The 21,834-nt window shown below is 34.4% G+C and overlaps 1 protein-coding gene across 1 annotated transcript; it reads right to left on the minus strand.

The window, feature by feature from the left end:
- Nucleotides 1-1,661: 1,661 nt before the first annotated feature.
- LOC128988011 (high mobility group protein I-like) lies at nt 1,662-16,792 on the minus strand. Its single transcript, XM_054409177.1, has 3 exons — nt 16,733-16,792; nt 5,327-5,541; nt 1,662-2,609 (listed from the first exon to the last, which is right to left on the minus strand). The coding sequence occupies exons 2-3, from the start codon at nt 5,519-5,521 to the stop codon at nt 2,493-2,495; spliced, it is 312 nt and encodes a 103-aa protein (XP_054265152.1). The 5' UTR covers nt 5,522-5,541; nt 16,733-16,792; the 3' UTR covers nt 1,662-2,492.
- Nucleotides 16,793-21,834: the final 5,042 nt, after the last annotated feature.

The raw sequence follows: 21,834 nt of genomic DNA on the forward strand, positions 1-21,834 counted from the left end.
CTTCTCTGAGATTCTTTCTCTGTAAAATTTAACGCCACCTAATATATTGTACAGTTACAATACTGTGTTGGAGTAGAGTAATTCACATAGTATATTGTTGTACTTTTTGAAGACGTTGTCTATTGCAATACTGAGCACATGTTAGCTGACAATAGAGATTCTGAAATGTAAATTGAAACACTTCTAATTCGTCCATTAGTTAGATACTAGTTTACATGTTGCTCGAATTCGAGCAATTGCAAAGTATTACAGGAGCTATTTCAAAACGAATAACGGTCATATTTACAATGAGTTTGAAAGAGTCAACTCAAAGATTGCCGGTGTGTAACTCAAACCATGTTTATCTTCGTTATTGATAAACCTAAAGCATTCCGACCGGTTTTCTCCTTCTCAAAATGCCTCGCTGTACAGGCAACACATATCATTGATAGAGGGCCAATTGAGAACGAAAAGTCGTTTTGGGGTAGTGTTAGGGCGCATTGGAGTATGTTTTCTTGTATGTATTCTTGAGGAGTATGTTTTATCTATGGTTAAGCCTATAGACGCGCCACTGATCGGTAGGTGCGGTCGTTATCACGATTGGGTACGCCTCTTGTCTATGTTTCGTTGTCGTCGCGTCGGAGACATTTAAAATAAAAAACAACAAATAAACAAATTATAGCTACAAAAAACAACGATAAATGCCCAAATTTCAGTTACAATCATGCTAACACGATCCGTCAAAGCGACACAAAACAACGATAAATACATAAATTTAAGATACAACCACACCAACACGATCCGTCTTGGAGGTTATGTTTACACAAACTCAAATAGTAAATAAATGTACTCAGTGCGTTTCATTGAATTTAAAAATAAATAACAACAATTAAATTATACAGCTGATCAAAATGTAAACAATTATGTTCTCCATAAGGATAACATAGGAACTTTAACAGCCACTGGGGCAGAGCCCAAAAGACTTTTTCAAAAATGTAAGGCCAGTTTGCAAATCTACGCGACACGCTCTTTCCAATGAGACGTCAATGGATAAAATCGGTTAAGAAATGGCGGAGGAGTTCAACCGACAAAGTTTCATGTAGCGTATTAATTATATAGATACCTAATGAAGTATTGTTAAATGTTGTTAACGTTTCCTATTACACATTTAATTTTTATTATCAGCAAGTTTGTTTTTCTTTACCTCAAGTTTACCAAATACTAAATTGGAATGCTCGTTTTATGAGGTAAAGGGAAAATTGTCAGATAAATTGGTGGGGGGAGGGTAGGTTTAAATAGACGGCAGCATAAATTGGGGGGGAGAACTACTCCTTTGGCTTGGGGGGGGGGGGGGGGGGGTTGGGCCTCTGGGTTTGGGGGGGATGGGCACCTCTGGTTATAGTAGTATGTTTTCTGTGCCCTAAGTCAAATTGTTTAGGTGAAATTGTTTTAATGCCAATCATTTGCACTTAGGCCTACAGATTCTGATTGAGGAACAAAATGATTTCTAGAAGTATAGTACAGACTATTTAATAATTTACATTTACTTGTACTCTATAAGTTTCTTGCTCCAAGTTTTGCTGTATAGCATTATGATTGTACAAAAATAAGGGTTGGATCACAATCAAATTGTAACCATTTCACTTGTATTGATTTCACAAGGTAAATCATTCATCACACTGTTGTGTTGCACTCAAAATTTATTTTCCACACAAATAATAAAGAATACATTTTACAATTATAAAAACTACTTAACTACATAAAAGCATCACTGAAAGTATATTCTTAATCCATGCCAATTGTTGGCTGATGTTTAAATTTTGGATTCTTTAACCAACAAAAATGTTACAAAAGCAGAGGTTTGGTAGTTTTAACAGGTAAGAACTAAGTTTATAATAGATAACAGGAATCATTAGCTAAAGAACACTCTTCTGTCCGTGGAATCAGAGAATTTTCTTTAGACAGCAGTGACAAGTAAAATTGGCATGGTCATGGTAGGCTATATGGTTGTTTTTTTAAGTAGGCTACCAGAGGGTTTAATAATCACACCTTAGAGTGCCTATTCAAAGTTCAAGAAAATTCAATTACAAAAAAGAAGTATAATAGACTAAACTTAACATAATTCTCATATCACGGCAGAATGGCATGTTTAAAATTTCTACCATAAGCGTTGATGATAGGCTAATCAATGTTAGAAAAACCAGAGTAAAACCTGTTAGTTATTGTACTTGAACAATCTTCCAGAGTGAGAACTTTTTTGTACATTAAAACATTCAAGATGTAAAATTTGATGTGTTTACTTATAAATTAATACTGAACGAATGTCACACTAGTGAGACAAAAATACTAACCTAAAACCTAAATCCATACCTTCATTTACATTGAGAGCAATATTTGTCTAAACGGAATGTACCTTCTGTTTGGACTTAAATCACTATAGGAACATTGTAATCAATGACAGTATAATGAACTTCTCTCACAAACACTAAAGGAACACAGATTCACTTGTAGATTCACTCATCATCACCTTCGTCCTCATCTGCAGCATCGTCTTCTTCTTCTTCCTCTTCAGACTTCTCTTCCTTGTCCTTCTTGGGTCGTCCTCTGCCTTTACCAGAACTCGCCTTGGCCTAGTTAAACAGCTTCAGTTAGTAATCATCCCTTTCCTTTATTTTTATTTTATATGTCTAAAGCAGCAGTTCCCAAAAATCTTGGTGTGGAGACCCACCAACTTCTTGGAATTTATTTCACACCCACCTCTACCTTGGAATTTTTTTCCTGACCCACCTATAAATATTATTAATAGGATATTATGATTATTTACTATCATAAAATTTCTCAATAGCATCATGTACACTGAGAAACACACAACCAAATAAAAATTGGAGGATGATATTTTTGAAAATACAATATTTTTAATCCAAAACATTAATATTTGACAAACTTGTTGTTTAACAGGAAGTTTATATTAGCCTAACTAAGCCTTCCTGTTGATTTTATTTCTAAAACTCAATAATTATCATAGTACAATTTACCTCGTCAAGTAATCAAAATTTTGTAGATTTAATAACCTAGGTACATGTTTTGCTGTTAATACGGACGGCATTGTCAGTGTTACAAAACATCGTTGTTGCTGTCACATGCATACAAAATAATGAATGTTCTCTTTAACAGGAAAATACCAATATAGATAAGACAAAACAATAATTAAATTACTATTGATAGGCCTACCACACTACGCGGTCGGTCCTGGCTCAGGTAGAAGACTGCAGTGTCTACTTCTTGTTTTTGTCCACGTTATCATACTCACAACCACAACAGAAAGAACTGTAAGTTTTTCAGGGTGACTACTACATTCTGGATAAAAAATTCATGGACAATTCCCGTACATTTAAGGACACTTTGCCGTAACCTTTGTCGGTGTCATTAGGCCTACCGAATAATTTTCCTGATTTGTCAAACTGTATTAATCTTGTTATTCACTGTAGTTGTACGAGAGAGAAAAGTAAATAATGATAGATAAGAGTTAAAAATTACAAAATAGAAATTTATTGAAAGTAAACAAACATAGGCCTACCTATACTTTAGGTAGGCCTAAAGCTTTTATAGTGTAACAGAGAAACGCAATCATTGTCTCCTGCGATAGCGACAAATATCTCCATCCGTCACGTAAACTTCATAACATAGCTTATCCGATCCAGGCGGATTAATTTGGCATGATCCGCCCTGGCACAACGTTAGGTTCTCGACTACTTTTGAAAAAAAAAATCTTTAATGCATATTGTTACTCAATTCTTAGTACAAAATCAAGGTATGGTAAGCGGCTATTAATAAGCAATAAGCACAGAGTAAGGTTATTGTATTTTCATTTGTAAAGTTAATATCGACACATAGCAATCATTAGTTGTTTATCTTGGGCTCAATTACATTTTCTTAATATATTTTACAGCTCTTTCAAGAATCAAAATACCCAGGCCTAAGCCTAATTATTTAGGAGGGCCTATATAAACTGAGTAACAAACAATGAGGTTATAATAGCAGCAAAGTTACTATCATCATTCTAGTTCATAAGATTTTGATTGCTTAAAGCATACAACTCAATAAATAAATATATGGGAAACAAAAAACATTGAAACCTGAATAGCCAACAATATAAGACAAAGATACAGAAAATGCAATGACATAATTTGAAACCAAGCAGGCCTTAAAAAAGGGGTTAACTTACAAAATAAGACTGTAGATTATTTACATGTTTAATATGAAACCATAAACAGTTTTATGGCACTAGGCACTGGCCGCGGCAAATTGAATCTTCAAGCCAAAAGTACAAGTAAGAAGTGAAATTTAACAGCCATTATAAAGCTATTATTTTCATGATAAAATAGGTTTGGGATCTAATAATAATACCCTAGTAATAAAAAAAGAAGTTGTAAATGAATAAAAGTGATATAACTTTTATGAGCTAGCTGCTGAGTCAACAGTTCTTATAGATATACCACGAACAAAACAACCTGCGCAGAAACGAAAAGATCACGTGGTTCGCGCAGGTAGGTGGGCCGTACCATTGAAACCTGCGCGGCTCGAAACGGCCGAGGGTTCTTTTGTTTCTGGTATTACTATAGAAGTACTTGACTTGACCCTTGATTGGCGTGATAAAATATTAATGGGTTTGAGATTGTTAATGGGATTTTTATTGCATAATTACTCTAGTAATAAATTATGAAAATGTAAACAAACATCTGATAAACCTTTTATGTGCTCCTAACCAACTAGCGATCAATAAAATTATGGCCCATTAAAAATTTAAGGACATTGTCTGGCATTTAAGGACAATTCCCGTACATTTCATGGCCAATAAAAATTTAAGTACAATTCCCGGTTTTCCCGGATTTCCCGGTTGGTAGACACCCTGTTTTGCAATATAATTTTTATGAAGAAAAGTGAAGTAAAACAATTTTGTTTAGGACTCTAGTTCTAGCCTGGAATTGTTTTACACATTACTTCAGGCTAGTCCTAGTTAGTTGCGGCATTGTCACGTAGATAAAATCCAATATTATAATGATTGGCGGGATTTGAGCTCGGGACCTTTGGCACCGAAGCCCCGCGTTCTAAGACCAGCTCGCTCCCCAAGAAAACTGCACTAAGAAGATAGAAACTTGCAACTGAAATAGACACCAGTAACAAGACTCTTCCTAAAAATAGTCTCGGTTGATAAAAATATTGTACTATGGGAAATTCTTCGCTGTACACACAACACAGGTCAATGCCAGAGGGCCAATCGTGAAAGAAGTCATCTCTATCAATGCAAAAACAAAAGGTTATTTTATAATAAATTTCCCACATTTACCTTAGGTTTTGCAGCAGCTGATGTTCCTTTTTTGGGTCTTCCCCTTCCTCTTTTAGCCGGAGCTTCACCATCTTCCTTTTTTGCCGCTGATTTTTCAACTGCAGGTTTAGCCCTTTTCTCGGCCTTCTTTGCTTCTTCAGATTTAGGCGGACGACCCCGGCCTTTCTTCTCAACAACTACTCCGTCGTCAGACATATTAGTGACAAATGGATGACCTAAAAAGGATGAACAAATTAATAGCTGGGTAGCTGAGTGGTAACAGTGCTAAACTAGTTAGGTTATCAGAAGTTTGCCTGTTTGATCTTGTGAAAAAGTTAAATATGGGTTTGATCATTGGGCTTTCAATGAATGGCCCTGGCTAAAGAACACTGATCTTATGCAGTAACAAAAATATCATGTCACTTTTCCAACACCTGCCTTCCCAAAATACCCACCCAGGTCTGTCGGCATCTTAAAAGCTAATCTAATTTAACACCTTAATAGAGTAATCCGATCCAATCGCAGTTCAGATCAGACAATCATAGTAGGCAGTTCAGATTACCAATTTGTTCAGATTTTCAAACATAACCTAGAAATAACTAAAGCTGGGTTTTCCTAGGCGTGGAAGCGGAGAGAGGAACGCGAAGAGCGGACTCCACTTGTCTTTTAGGCAATTTAATGTCTCAGCTGTTTTGCTAGAAGCGGAGCGGGACGCTACATTAATCGCTTTTCCGCCCTCCGCTCTCCAAGCTCCTCTTCTGCGTCTAGGAAAACCCGGCGTAATAGACACATGATTAGGTCTAAGAGTATTTAAAATACAGTTATAGGATACACTAAATAAAATCAAAACAAATGTTTTGTACTTAGGTATTTTTGGTACATTACTGTAGTTTGTTTTTTGAAAAAATAACTCATGTAGAGTTTATGCATTGGAAACAAACAAAACACTGACTGGCACAGCGCATTATCTCATTCCTCCACTGGGCGCTGACTGTTAAGCCCGCAAAATTGTAAAACATCTGTTGTCTCTGTGCTAATTCAATATATTTTAAAACCCTCAGGAGTAGTTCGGATTTCTGACGTTCGGATTTTCGACACTACTGTATTACATACGAGTAGCCTGCACAAAGTAATAGCCTATTATGGTTTCTCTTAAAATGTCTGTTGTTTATTTAAATTCCCAATTTAAATAAACATTAGATTTAACGAGTGCTTAGGTTTGCTGCTACGGGGAAGGTAGCCTAAAAAGTGTTTTTTGACCATATGTCAATAGTATAGAATGAAATAAATAAATTTGCCAAATTTTATCAACATATATCCATAAGCAAGTAAACTACAACAGTAGTTGTATATATTTTCTCAACTAAGATATTTTCATATTTTCTTTTAAATATTTTCTCATATATTTTTTCCATAAGAATAACATTGGAATTTTAAATTACATTTTTTTTTTTTCTCCGGCATAAAACAGCGCTTCAATATACTAAATTATTTCTTTTTTTAAGCTCTACAAAATGGTTAAGAAAGAAATCTCAAAAAGTTTTTACTTTTAGGGTTAAAAATTGTAAAAATCCATTTTCACCCCATAAAACCCCCCATAATCCCCTGTTCCCATGGTCCGATTATGCTAGTTCGCGAACTCGTTTGAATAAACGTAGTTTACACGTTTGTACCAAATTTCATCAAAATCGGATCATATTTGCTCGAGTTATCGCGCTAACGGACACATATATAAATATATGAATTTGAACGAATGGTGATTTTGGCCCCTGGGGACCTCAAAACGAAAAAGTAAATCAGTCCCGGGTCTAGGTCTTACCATGAGACCTACGGTAATAGCTTATTCCCTATATGGGAAATTCGCTAAAAGACCAATGTAAGAAAAAATATTCATATTGATTCAACTAAAAATTTCAAAATGGCTGCAATTTTAATTTGTTAAACGTAAATAACTCAACAACGGCTAATTTTATGAAAAAATGTCAAGAACACTATTATTTAGCATTTTTAGCGAATTTCCCATATAGGGAATAAGCTATTACCGTAGTACTCATGGTAAGACCTGGACGCGGGACGGATTTTTTTTTTGTTTTGATGTCCTTAGAGGCCAAAAACACCATCCGTTCAAATTCATATATACAGGGTGTCACAAAAAAGTGTGATGGGCTATACAGGACCTAATTCTACATGCAAAAATAAGTCAAAAATGAAGGATAAGATTTTTTGGATTTCGGCTTAGTTTAGCCGTAATCCGCCATTTTGTTTTTTGGGGAAAATATTTATTATTTCAAAATCCCTTTGAGATATTTTTACGAAACTTGGCAAAATTGTTTACACTATAGTAAGTAACATTTACAAAAAAAACTATTATTTTAACTTTCCAAATTTCAAAATGGCGGCCGTTTGAATTTTTTAATGCCAAATTTCATGAAAACCGGTACCTAAATCAAAACTTTGTAAGACACAAAAGTTTTAGTATTTATTATGACAAATCCAACAAAACAAAAATGAATAAAATCGGTTCATAAATAAAGAAGCTGTGTTTATTTTAGTAATTTAGACTGAAATTATTAATATTAAAATGTATTAAATGTAATGTAATAATTTATGTAACGTATTAAGTAATTTCAGTCTAAATTACTAAAATGAACACAGCTTCTTTATTTATAAACCGATTTTATTCATTTTTGTTTTGTTGGATTTGTTATAATAAATACTAAAACTTTAGTGTCTTACAAAATTTTGATTTAGGTACCGGTTTTCATGAAATTTGGCATTAAAAAATTCAAACGGCCGCCATTTTGAAATTTGGAAAGTTAAAATAATATTTTTTTTTTATAAATGTTACTTACTATAGTGTAAAAAATTTTGCCAAGTTTCGTTAAAATATCTCAAAGGGATTTTGAAATAGGCCTAATAAATATTTTTCCCAAAAAACAAAATGGCGGATTACGGCTAAACTAAGCCGAAATCCAAAAAATTTTATTCTTCATTTTTGACTTATTTTTGCATGTAGAATTAGGTCCTGTATAGCCCATCACACTTTTTTGTGATACCATGTATATATTTTTATATTTATATATATATAAATAAAGATTAAACATTAATAAACTTAGTACCCAAGTAAAATTATCTATTAAAATATTTACTGACTATAGTTTCGCCTCTAAGGCCATTTTCAAAGACTTTGAAAATATAGTATTTTATTTATATATATAGTAGCCCTATTTTATATATAGTAAAATATTTATATATAGTAGCCCTATTATTTATTTTATATATATATATATATAGTAGCCCTATTTTTCTATCTTGCATATATATATATATATTTTGTTATTGTATACATCAATGAGGGCTACTTTAAATGTTACTAAGCAAATCAAAATACCACAGTACCCTAAAAACATTTTATTTTATATTACTTACATGTTTCGGACATTAATGCCATGATCACAGTATAGTATATAACCTATTAGTTTCTTTTATTTACAAACATTATTAGATATTTCTTATTAAAGAACAGGTGATAATTTTTATATTAAGGGAAGGAGGTGTTTTCTTTAAGATGTATAATTTCATTGAATATTACGTTTTGATTTTGAATTTGTGTCAAGTTTAGTAAATTGTCTTTGTCATTAATATGATGAGTATAAATATAAAAGTCTTCCTTTGTATTCATTTTTTCACCTTTATTTTCAATATCCAGAATGTGCATATTTTTATTCATTTCTGAGTATGTATGGTCGGTCTGAAGTATATGTTCGGCGTATGAGGATTTTTGTGTTGTCATATTGTTTGATCTGATTGCCTGTATATGTTCTTTGTATCTGACTTCAAATGTTCGACCTGTTTGACCAATATAGTATTTTTCACAGTTGTTACATGATAATTTGTAAATTCCTGATTTCTTATATACATTTGGTGGGTTGGGTATCGGATTTGTTATTTTTTGTATTATGTTAAAAGCGTTATTCCTTGTTTTATAACTTAGTTTAAATTTTGAGTTTGGTAATGTCTTTCTTAAGGTTTTGTTTAAGGATGAGCTGAATGGAATACATATAAATTCTTTCTTTACGTTTTCTTGTTCTTCTACTTTCATTCTTTTTGTTTTTTCATTTTTTATTAATTTTTCAATCATTTTTTCTTTGTATCCATTTGTTCCTGCAATTCTTTTTATAGTTTTCTTTTCTATTTCAAAGTTTTCTTTAGACATTGGTATGTTAAGTAGTCTAAATACCATTGATTTGAATGTAGAAATTTTGTGTTGCCAAGGATGGTTTGACTCAAATGGAATGATTAGGTCAGTTTGGGTAGGTTTCCTATATATATTGAAATTATGTCGATCGTTTTCTTTAGTAATTGTTATGTCTAAGAAATTTATCTTCTTTTCTTGTGTCTCCATCGTAAATTTAATTGTTGGGGAGATAGAATTTAGACATAACAATTACTAAAGAAAACGATCGACATAATTTCAATATATATAGGAAACCTACCCAAACTGACCTAATCATTCCATTTGAGTCAAACCATCCTTGGCAACACAAAATTTCTACATTCAAATCAATGGTATTTAGACTACTTAACATACCAATGTCTAAAGAAAACTTTGAAATAGAAAAGAAAACTATAAAAAGAATTGCAGGAACAAATGGATACAAAGAAAAAATGATTGAAAAATTAATAAAAAATGAAAAAACAAAAAGAATGAAAGTAGAAGAACAAGAAAACGTAAAGAAAGAATTTATATGTATTCCATTCAGCTCATCCTTAAACAAAACCTTAAGAAAGACATTACCAAACTCAAAATTTAAACTAAGTTATAAAACAAGGAATAACGCTTTTAACATAATACAAAAAATAACAAATCCGATACCCAACCCACCAAATGTATATAAGAAATCAGGAATTTACAAATTATCATGTAACAACTGTGAAAAATACTATATTGGTCAAACAGGTCGAACATTTGAAGTCAGATACAAAGAACATATACAGGCAATCAGATCAAACAATATGACAACACAAAAATCCTCATACGCCGAACATATACTTCAGACCGACCATACATACTCAGAAATGAATAAAAATATGCACATTCTGGATATTGAAAATAAAGGTGAAAAAATGAATACAAAGGAAGACTTTTATATTTATACTCATCATATTAATGACAAAGACAATTTACTAAACTTGACACAAATTCAAAATCAAAACGTAATATTCAATGAAATTATACATCTTAAAGAAAACACCTCCTTCCCTTAATATAAAAATTATCACCTGTTCTTTAATAAGAAATATCTAATAATGTTTGTAAATAAAAGAAACTAATAGGTTATATACTATACTGTGATCATGGCATTAATGTCCGAAACATGTAAGTAATATAAAATAAAATGTTTTTAGGGTACTGTGGTATTTTGATTTGCTTAGTAATATATATATATATATATATATATGTGTGTGTGTGTCCGTTAGCATGATAACTCGAGCAAAAATGATCCGATTTTGATGAAATTTGGTACAAACGTGTAAACCTACGTTTATTCGAACGAGTTCGCGATCCAGCATGATCGGACCATGGGAACGGGGATTTTATGGGGTAAAAATAGGTTTTTCCCATTTTTGACCCAAAAACCATAAAATTTAGCAATTTCTTTCCAAACCATTTTGTAGAGCTTAAAAAAACAAATAATTTAGTATATTGAAGCGTTATTATGTGCCTAATGGTTACGGAGAGAATTCCAAAAACTTGTGAATTTAAAATTCCCATGTTATTCTTATGGAGAATAAGTAAACTGTTGTAGTTTGCTTGTTTATGAACATATTTTGATCAAATTTGGAAAATGTTTTTATTTCTTACTACCGGTAGCCGAAATATTAAGATTTTTAGTTGTAAAATGGGGCAAACCTGACCTTATATTATTAGTTTCTGCCTTAAATTCTACCCCATTTTACAACTAAAAATCGTAATATTTCAGCTATTTCTTATTCAATCTTTTTGAACTTGGTTTCGTCTGATAGGGAATTGAAAATGCTAAATAAAAGTATTCTTGACATTTTTTTCATAAAATTAGCTATTTTTGAGTACCAGTACCTAATTTACGTTTAAAAAATTAAAATGGGCGCCATTTTTAAATTTGAAGTTGAATCAATATGAATATTTTTTCTAACATTGCTTTTTTCTACCTTAACCTACATACCAAGTTTTATAAAGATCGGTTGACAAAATTAAAAAATAAAAATTATTATGTAAAAAACACAAAATGGCGGATGTCTGGTTTAACGAAGTTGTGTGAGCCAGTCACAGATTGCGCTAGTGTCTAAAACTCTATTTTGTACCTTATTTTTCGTTACTGACATAGTCGCTGGGTCACAACAGATGCTACAGCTCATTAATAAGCCAATCCATCAGTTTGACTTGGTAAAAACCATCATGCGCAATCTGTAGGTGGGTCACATCAACTAGAACCTACTGGCGAAGTTAACACGCTCAGTAGAAACTCACCCTGTATAGATATATATGAATCTAAACAGATGGAGTTTTTGGCCTTTAGGGACCTCAAAATGAAAAATTAAATCGGTCTCGGGTCCAGGTCTTACCATGAGTACTACAGTAATAGCTTATTCCCTATGCGAAATTCGCTAAAAGTAGAAAATGATATATAAATAAAAATACTTTTTAATAATGTCATGTTTTTGAAAGCACTAAAAAGTAGAAAATAATTTATTAATATGTGGAGAGACTAAATACTTGTGAGATTTAAAACTTAAAACGTGGGGCGCATGCTTATTTAAAATATCTTCACGAAAATAATTGTAAATTGGCATGCGCCCCACGTTTTTCGTTTTAAATCTTACAAGTATTTAGTCTCTCCACATGTTTATAAATTATTTTCTACTAATATCTTCACAAAGATAATTGTAAATTGGCATGCGCCCCACGTTTTTCGTTTTAAATCTTACAAGTATTTAGTTTCTCCCCATATTTATAAATTATTTTCTACTTTTTAGTGCGATTAAAAAGGTGACATTTAAAAAAAGTATTTTTATTTATAAATTGTTGTACCTTAAACCACTACTGTAACTTATTATGATGTTAAGCTTCGTAGTCACTTTTCAATGATTTTTACACAAATATTGCAAGTAGGTACTTTCAGAATAAATAGCAAATGCTGGAGCTGGAATTACCGTACGCCAGACCAATAAATTTAATATCTCATGGGTGAAATAAAAATATTGGTAGTGAACTGTCTAAAAATATAAAACGCCCGTGGAAGGGGAGGCAGAAATATGTCAAAACCACAACCCTTCCTGCGACCCGCCACACAGACTTAGACGGCTGCTCTAACTTACTGACCTTGGACGTTAGTCAAGGGCATTAGGCTAACTGTATTTCAGAACTCACTAATGATGATGGGGGGGGGGGGGGTAGATCTTTGGTTTTAACTTTGATGTTGAACTGTAGGCAGTTTTGAGATATGAATTTGCCAAATTTTAATTTTTTTTATATCAAGAATGGTCAATTTTATGCCTCTCCAAAAGGCTCGTCCCACACCCCTCAGGCCGGCCCTACTAATAGTCCAGTCAATGAATGATCCAAAAGTAGGTGTAGAGTGCGTGAGCAGGTAACTAAGCGATTCCTTCAGAAACTTGTTCAGGGGGCTTAGGGTGTTAACATACCAAAAGTCCTGACTCCTAGGTGGTGAGCCAGGGGGTGGAGGCGGGAAAAAGGGGGGGGAAAAGGTACGCATTTAGGGTTTTTTGATTATATCTCGAAAACTATTAACTTTTTGTATACTATAGTAAATTATAAAATTGAAGAAGATTAAATTTTCTACAAGAAAAGTATATAATGTGTTTATTTTGGTTCAACAGATTACAAGTTATAACTTATTTAATTGATATCTTATTAAAATACTCCTTCCATAAGAAATACATGTAAATTAGTATGCGAAATGGGGCGAATCCTATCCGCCCAAAGGAAATATAACTGATATTCTGGAAATCTTGACAAAATTTCCAGTAATTTGACACTTTAATCATGAAATTTTGTCAAAAATTAAAGCGAGGGTGAGTGTTTAAAAATGGGATGATTTAAGGTTTTTTTTTATATTTCCAATAAAAAAACACCAAAACTCGACATTTTGTTACCTCGCCCTCGCCTTAATTTTGGATCAATTTTAATGATTAAAGTGTCAAATTACTGGAAATTTTGTCAAGATTTCCAGAATATCATTTATATTTCCATTGGGCGGATAGGATTCACCCCATTTCGCATACTAATTTACACGTATTTCTTATGGAAGAAGATTTTAATAAGATATCAATTAAATAAGTTATAACTCGTAATCTGTTGAACCAAAATAAACACATTATACACTTTTCTTGTAGAAAATTTAATCTTCTTTAATTTTATAATTTACTATAGTATACAAAAAGTTGATAGTTTTCGAGATATAATCAAAAAACCCAAAATGCGTACCTTTCTCCCCCCCCTTTTTCCCCCCTCCACCCCCTGGCTCACCACCTAGGAGTCAGGACTTTTGGTATGTTAACACCCTAAGCCCCCTGAACAAGTTTCTGAAGGAATCGCTTAGTTACCTGCTCACGCACTCTACACCTCATTCCTTGACTGGACTATAAGTATGGATTAACTTATGTAAGGTAAGGTTAGATTAGATTACTTAGATTAGGTTAAATTAATTTAGTTTTGATTATATTTAATTTGGTTTACTCAAAAATGGGTAATTTTTCGCACTTTGCCATTTTTATATTACCTACGATTTTCGGTAATTCTGAGCAATTACTTGTGGTCAACCCCAAACGTTTTCATATTTCACTACGGTCATAAGGTAGTTCTCAGAAAACAAGAAACATATAATTCAAGCCCCGCAAGGCTATCGTACAGGTTGCCGAGCGATAAGAAGGTTCAAAGTCCATGCGATAACAGTGGCTTGCGGGAGACGGCCGGGAGGCCAGTTTTGGCAGTACCGTTATGTTAGGTTAGGTTCGGTTAGGTTACAACGGGGAACCATCACAACAGAACACTGATCATGTTGCTGCTGACTCGGATGAGGACGTCGAACCTGGCGATTACTGAGGTAATTTCTATTTGTATATAGAATATTAACTTTCCGGTGCATAAATTATGTTTTTTTTTTAACATAAGTTAGGCCTACATCTCTGCATTAAGATCGTGGTAAAATATGAAAAAGTTTGGGGATGACCAAGTAATTGCTCAGAATTACCCGATTTTCAAACCGGGTTTTCTGGGTAAAAACGGCATTTGCCAAAAGAGTATTTGAAACGGACTAATAAGTTAAGTTAATAAGAAAAACACATTTTAACTTAGGATTTTAAAAAAATTCAAATTTTCTAGCCCCAATTTAACCCTGCACTACTCGCGCCATATCTCATAACATGGATACTCGCGCGGGTGACAGTTGTCCCCCATTTCGTTTTTGTATATATATATGTAAAAATATTTGTTTTATAGTAATATTATGTCTCAAAACCTATTAAGTGACTATTTGAGATTATTTATGAATAGTATTCATGTTTTTTTTCTGTCCAGTATAACTTAAAAATGTTAAATTTTAAAATACGGTATCATTCTTTTTTGACCAAAAATAATTTTACGGATTTTTACCCTTAACATTTGTAATTTTTTTTCAAGGTAACATAGAAAAAATAATTTTTATTTCAAAAAGTAGTTTAATAATGAACACAAACACAGATATTTCTTTGCCAAAATATGTTTTTTATTTTGTAAAAACTGAAATTACTGTAGATATAGCAGTTTCAAATGAAAGTGTGCATCTTTGTAAATCACATGGTATTGAAGGTATGCATAGTTACAAGTGTGTTGAAACATGTGCCGTTGATTCCTCTACTGACATATATCATTTAAAAATAAAAAGCATAAAAAAGCAAAATAAATAATAGAAAAAAATGTACGCAGAACTATATAAATGACAGGAGGTATTGTCTACTCCACAATGTCTGTCCACAATGTTCTTCAATGTCCAACACGTGGTTTTTTGCCTCTATCTGGTCCTCTTCATTGTCATTTTCAATTATATCTTTATCAGAACTATCTACCATCAACATGTCCAGAATTATGGGTCATCACACAATCGCGGGCGCTTCGGTACACTCATAACGGTTGCACTCGCGCGGGGGACACTTGTCACCCAGTCGACTATTGAGCGATATAACACGGGCCACCAACCGGTTCGACGCGCGAAAACACACATAGGAGGATCTATTGTTTATAACAGAAAGCTACTGAAGATCACACCTCTTTCCCCCATTCGGCGACCGAGCTGTGCCCTAAACAAAAGCGCTGGGTGACAACTATCACCCGCGCGAGTGTTGCAGGGTTAATTAAGTTATTGTTTTCTAGCGCTTTTCCCGATGTTCAATCGTGATTTTCGGGGTTAAATAACTTAGGCCTAACTTAAGTCACTTAGGCGTTTTCCCCAAAATTGTCAAAGATATGTAAAAAGTGCTTAAAATAGACTAATTTTGGTAAGTAGATAAGTAACGTAAAAAAATGCAATAGCATAGAACATAACTTAAGTAGTATAGGCTAGCCTAAGTTAAGTTCAGTATTACCCAAATGTATTAACTTATAAGCTGGAAGTTCACTTGCCCCGGGCGTACACTTGCCCCACTTGACCTTAACTTAAGACATTTAAATAATTTAGTTACCTAAGTTAAGTGCATCGTAATAATGGATTTTTTACAAAACTAATTTAATAACTACTTAAGGCCTATGCCTAAATAATTTTCTTACATCGGTTAATTTTAAAAGGCTATAAGTTAGGCCTTAATGAGTGAAAATGGCCATTGGCCTAGGCTAACTTTTTTTTAAACTGAGGATCAACCTAAGTAACAATCCAGTATTTGGTCTAGAATTTTTTGTAGAGCCATACACCTACCCTACGATTGATCCCTCAGGATCTGACACGTAAAAATCGGAAATGGCCACTTTAAGCAGAATAAAGAGTGAGCCTTGAACTAACTTGTGCAAATTGCATTATAGGTCTAATACCTTTCAAAGTTAATAAAAATAAATTAAGGACGCGGTAACAGCATAAAATCAAATAAAATAAACAAGATTAAATAACCGAGGTCGATAAAAATCGTACATAGCAATGTTCAGAACGAAATTTTTAAATATTAAACTTGACAAATCTGGACAAGGTATGCGTTCCTATAATGAAAATGGACGCCAAGCTAAGAAATTAATAGCCCTAGCTTGACTTAGTATTGATTATAGAACAGTACAAAGAAACAGAATAATATCAAGACAATTTCTGAAATAACTTTAAATACCAAATCACCAAAAGAAAATTTGCACGCATACCACAAAAATCATTCTATTTGCAAATAAATTTTAATAGGAAAATGAATTACCTGAAAATTCCGAAATGTACACAACAGGCGCCAGGAGTGGAGTATGCCACCGGTACGCATGCAGGCAACTTCACGGAAAAAATGTTGCTCACGTATGAAGAAAAAAATACTGCATAGGGCCTACATATAATAATACTGTGGGCTGGAATAGTTCTTTTTACAATTTCCACACAACAAAAAAGTGTTTAAATAGTTGTTTATTTATCCGTAGAAATTAAAGTAAACTTATCAAACCTTAAGAACCGTTTGGAAAAGAATCATTATGTAACATTACTATCTTTTTCCCCCCTTTCTTGTGCCTAACAGGCAAGACTTGGCATAACAGCCATGAACCTACTTGGGTAATGAAATATTTACTTATCTTGTTATTAATTTCTTCTGTGGTTGCCTGGGCTGGTTATCTTACTATAATATTATAAATCTGAAAGTTTGTGAGTTTGTGTGTATGTTTGTGTGTGTGTTGCTCAATCACGCATAAACTACTGGACGGATTGGGCTGAAATTTGGCATGATCATAGCTCACATTCCCGATTAACATTAAAGCATATTCTTATCTCAAAATTCCTTTCGGGCTCCGCCCCAGTGGCTCTGTAGTTCCCCATGTTAACCTTATGATTTTTCATATTTAAAAGGAATTAATGAATCTTAACAGCTGTTTCAACCACTGTTTCAACTAAACAAGTTGGTTCTGTTCTATGATGTTCAATAGCATCAAAGTTACAAGGATTACCAACAGGGTGCAGCACTATTATTTTTTTTATGACAACAGCTAATTAAGGTGAGTGAGCGTAGCGAACGAACTTCAACCTGGAGGCGAGTTAGCGTAGCGAACGAGCATACCTGAAGGCAAGTGAGCGCAGCGAACGAGCTCCAACCTAAAGGTGAGTGAGCGTAGTGAACGAACTTAAACCAGGACGTGAATGAGCCATGCGAATACTTATGAAGTTAAACGGGGCAAAGCCCGCGGGTACAGCTAGTTTTTTCATCTTTTAAACCTGAGAACATATATATATATATATATATATATATATATATATTATATTTATAAATATTTATCTTGTAACTTGCCACTCGTGTGTTATTGATTGTAAAAATGGTATGAATAAACAAATAAATAAACATATATTGGTTGTTAGTGACTTATTTATGTTAAGAGTAGTTTTAGTGTTTCTTTGTATGTTTTAGTGTTTCATGTAAAAGAGGGATTAAACATACTCCTATGTTTAATGGTTTAATCTATGATATAAATCTAAAGGATGGTTTTAACAGAATTAAGGGTTAGGGTGCATTTTGTGACATAATGGCCAAGTCACTGCCTGGATACATTTTGGGGGGAAAATACATAGGTACAATACAAATGTATTTTCCTTCCACCATGGTCTGGATATGCTCCTGATTTGATATTATTGTTGCTTTTGTTGTCTCGTCTTTTGACATTTCTTGGGCTACCGAGTACCGATAAAACCTTAGGCCCTGTACACATGAGGGTGGTAGCCGCCGCGGTTGCTATTGCGCGGGAACGCGGCGGTTGAAAGTACAAGAAGCAAATGGGACCGTTCACATGCGACCACCCACTTTCAATCAACCGCAACAAACCGCGGCGTTGGAATGTGCAGAATCCGCGGCGGTTGTAGATTTCCATTCGACTGCCGTTGATTCGCCGCGGTCGACTGCAGTTACTAGGATCAGCGACATCTGCGCGCTCGCCCTACGGATATCGCTCTCTGTGCGTTGGTGTAGTGTGTAGCTGTAGTTGTACTGTAGCTGTAGTCGGTGTGGTGTAAGTTTAAACACAGAGGATACGCGTCCGGTAACCAGACGTGGATTAGGCGTCCGGTAGGGGGTCCCGGAACGCCATTACCACAATGATACGATGTTTAGCCATCAAGTGTTCGTGGTGTAGTGGATAGAGTGCTCGACTGATATGCGAGAGGTCCCCGGTTCGAAACCCATCGGTAACCCATCGGTAAATTTTTGTCACAGATTTTGCTTTGAATGTAATTTCTTCTTAACTGTACATCTTTTGTTAGAATTTTTGGCATTTATAATTTTATGTAATGAAGAGAATTGAACCTTCATTTGATTTTTTTCACTATCAGCAAGTTTGGTTGGTTAGGTTAGGTTATGACAGTAACTGCCGGAGGCGCCCCTAGGCACGTGCCTAGTGTGCCTTATGGTAAATCCGCCACTGTGCCGGACGCCTAATCCAAGTCCGGTTACCGGACGCGTATCCTCTGCGAAGTTTAAATGGCCATACAAGCTGATGTGGAACCAGTCTTTGACACTGAACTGTTCATTGTATAAGTTCAAAAAAGACGATGCATTTGGGACATGTAAGGCTACGGCCACACGGGCGTTTTTTCACGCAAGAACGCAGCGTGAAAAAACGCGAGAATTATGGGCAGCATTAAATGTAATGAGGTATGCCACACGGAGTGTGTTTTCACGCAGATTAGGCGCGTCTTCAAAATCGACCGCCGCGGGCCCGCAGAAGAATGGACCGGGGTGCATTTTTGAAGCTTGTTTTCACGCTCTGTCCCTGGCCACACGGGCGGGAGCAACACGCAGCTTTGATCAAGTCGTTCTAGCAAGTTAAAATAAAGTGAAATGTATAAAATTTTTTCCAGGATAGCGTAAAATATTTTTGGGTCTAGCCAATTATACATTAGGATCTTAAACATAGGTCGACCTTACTGGGCCACTTAATAATTTCAATTTGTTATTAAAAGGAAAGGCATTTAGTTGGACTAAAAAATGTAAAGAGGCATTTATGTAGTAGAATATTCAAAGATCTAATGAAAATCTTGTCATAAAAATATTTATATTATATTTATTTTTTATACTAAATGTCAAAATAAAATAACTTTTGTGTTGTTTTCGTATCGAAATTAATATATTAAATTTATTTTTCATACTAAATGTAAATAATTAAATGAAAGGTTAACAAAATAAAATAATTTTAGAATTGTTTTCGTACCGAAATCAATATACCATTCATATTTCTTGTTCACTAGTCGGAAACAAGGTTATTATTCCGGCCATGAGGAAGATATATAACATAATTACGTGAATTCGTCAATCAACTGCGGGTTCCCACGGCTTTTTGCCGCTCCTGCCGCAACCTGCGTGAAAATAAGCTAAATTTTTCCGCGTGAAAAAAACGCACGTGTGGCATACAACAGCGGGAATTCAAGCAGCGTGAAAATAAGCTACATTTTACCGCGTGAAAAAACGCCCATGTGGCCGTAGCCTAATGCAACTACTATAAAATCGGGTTTTAACAAAGTTTGTGTGGCAAGTGTTTTAGTTGTACATTTTCTGAAAAGGACTGTGAAGTGGAATAAAAAAATAGGTAAATACTGCACTGGCTGTCGGTTGACGGTCAATTCACACCGCAACCGAGGCGTGAGCCGCGGTGGCAGCCGCCCTTAGTCACTAACAAGACTAAAAGATCGCGCCGCTCAGCCGAAACTCATCCTTCACTCATATTTGGGTTAAAATACGCACATAGTGGCGTCCCCGTCTTCAATAATTAATTGATATCATTGATTGATAATTGATACATTTGAATTTTTTACCTGAGTTCATAGTACGGTAGGCAGTTTTGGAAACGTATTCTCGTCACGCTGTAGCAAATTTTTAGATGTTTTGAAGAGACTGACTGAAGGAAAAGGACGCTACATGTCATTGCAAAAATAATCAAAAATGTAAAAAAAAAACATTTAACCAGGTCTTATATCTTGGTCAATTTAAGTCCTTCCTTGACAGGCGGTAAGTACGGGATTTTTAAAGATTCTTAACATTGATGGGGGAAACGGGTATTTGAGGAGTGGTACTACGTTTTGTGCTGTTCTGATTACATCTTGCACAAGATGGATTCAGTAGACTGGTCCACACTCGGACATCAACTCTCACTTGTTAGCTGCAAGAGCTGCCTCCTGCCTCTGGGTGTTGATCCACCTACCAAACCAAGTGAGGGGGGATCTCCAAGCCATTGGAGATCTCGCAACCTGGTTGGTGTAATGCACATCCCAGGAAGTAGACTAAGCCATGAGACCTGGCAGTCGAAGCGCTCCATGGCTGGGTCAGAGGCCAACATTTAAAAATTAATATGTAGTTAAATGACAATTACCTACATGTTCTGGACCTACATAAAGAGGGGATCAGAAGCTATAAAGGACCGAGTAACTGAACTGTTTCCATTTCAGAGATACCACAACACATCATGTTATATACCACAAGTTACAGCAATAGTGTACTACATAAATTTGTTTATTGCAGTTCGTCCTATTGTCCAAGTTTTTCTGATATAAACTATCAAATCTATTATGACTTTCTTTTTGGTAAAAAAATAAAAATGTGTTTCAGACTTAATTTACTTGTTCAACCCTAAGCACATTTTAAGCCGCCATATTGGACAGGGTGCTAAAACATTTTTAGACACATTGTTAAATTGGTCTCCCAAATACATTTAAAATGAGGGGTCACAAGATGGGGGTTGTCATTTGAAAATTTTTAGTTGCGTAAAGGAGATTTTTTCCCCCCTTACCCTGAGGGGATTTTTTCAAATAAATAAAAAAGTGCCTAATTTTGGCTCAGTCCCACAAGTGGATAAGTTCTATCTATTAATGGCAAAAAAGATCAAATTGTGTTCCAGACCCCACCCGTTTAACCCCAAGCACATTTAAAGCCGCCATCTTGGACAGGATGCAAAAAAAAAAAAAAATCAGTCACATCGTTAAATTTGTCTTCCAAATACCTTTAAAATGAGGGGTCACAAGATGGGGGTTGTCATTTGAAAAGTTTAGTTACCCCCCCACCCCCACCTTATCCTTAAGGGGAATTTTTTTCAAAATTATGAAAAAGTGCCAAACATTTGTTATTAATCAGTCCCGCAAATTGATTTCTTCTATCTACTATAGAAAAAAAGATGAATGTGTGCCAGACTTAATTTACACACTGTATACAGGGTGATGATATAAGCGTGCCAGCCGTTTTATTCGAAAACCATAAGAGATATCAAAAAAAGTTAAACGGTAAGTGCCTTGGACTTTGTATTTAAAAAATTTTAGTAAAGTCGAAAAACCATTGTCGAAAACTTG

Source organism: Macrosteles quadrilineatus, unplaced genomic scaffold, assembly GCF_028750875.1.
Source record: "Macrosteles quadrilineatus isolate MER2022 unplaced genomic scaffold, UCM_ALF_1.0 Scaffold_2__2_contigs__length_208266976, whole genome shotgun sequence".
NCBI lineage: Eukaryota > Metazoa > Arthropoda > Insecta > Hemiptera > Cicadellidae > Macrosteles > Macrosteles quadrilineatus.

Excerpts from the sequence above, each read along its gene's own strand:
- LOC128988011 (XM_054409177.1), bottom strand. The coding sequence starts at position 5,521 with ATGTCTGACGACGGAGTAGTTGTTGAGAAGAAAGGCCGGGGTCGTCCG. Across the intron at positions 2,610-5,326 it reads CAGCTGCTGCAAAACCTAAG|GCCAAGGCGAGTTCTGGTAA; the intron begins GTAAATGTGGGA and ends CTGTTTAACTAG.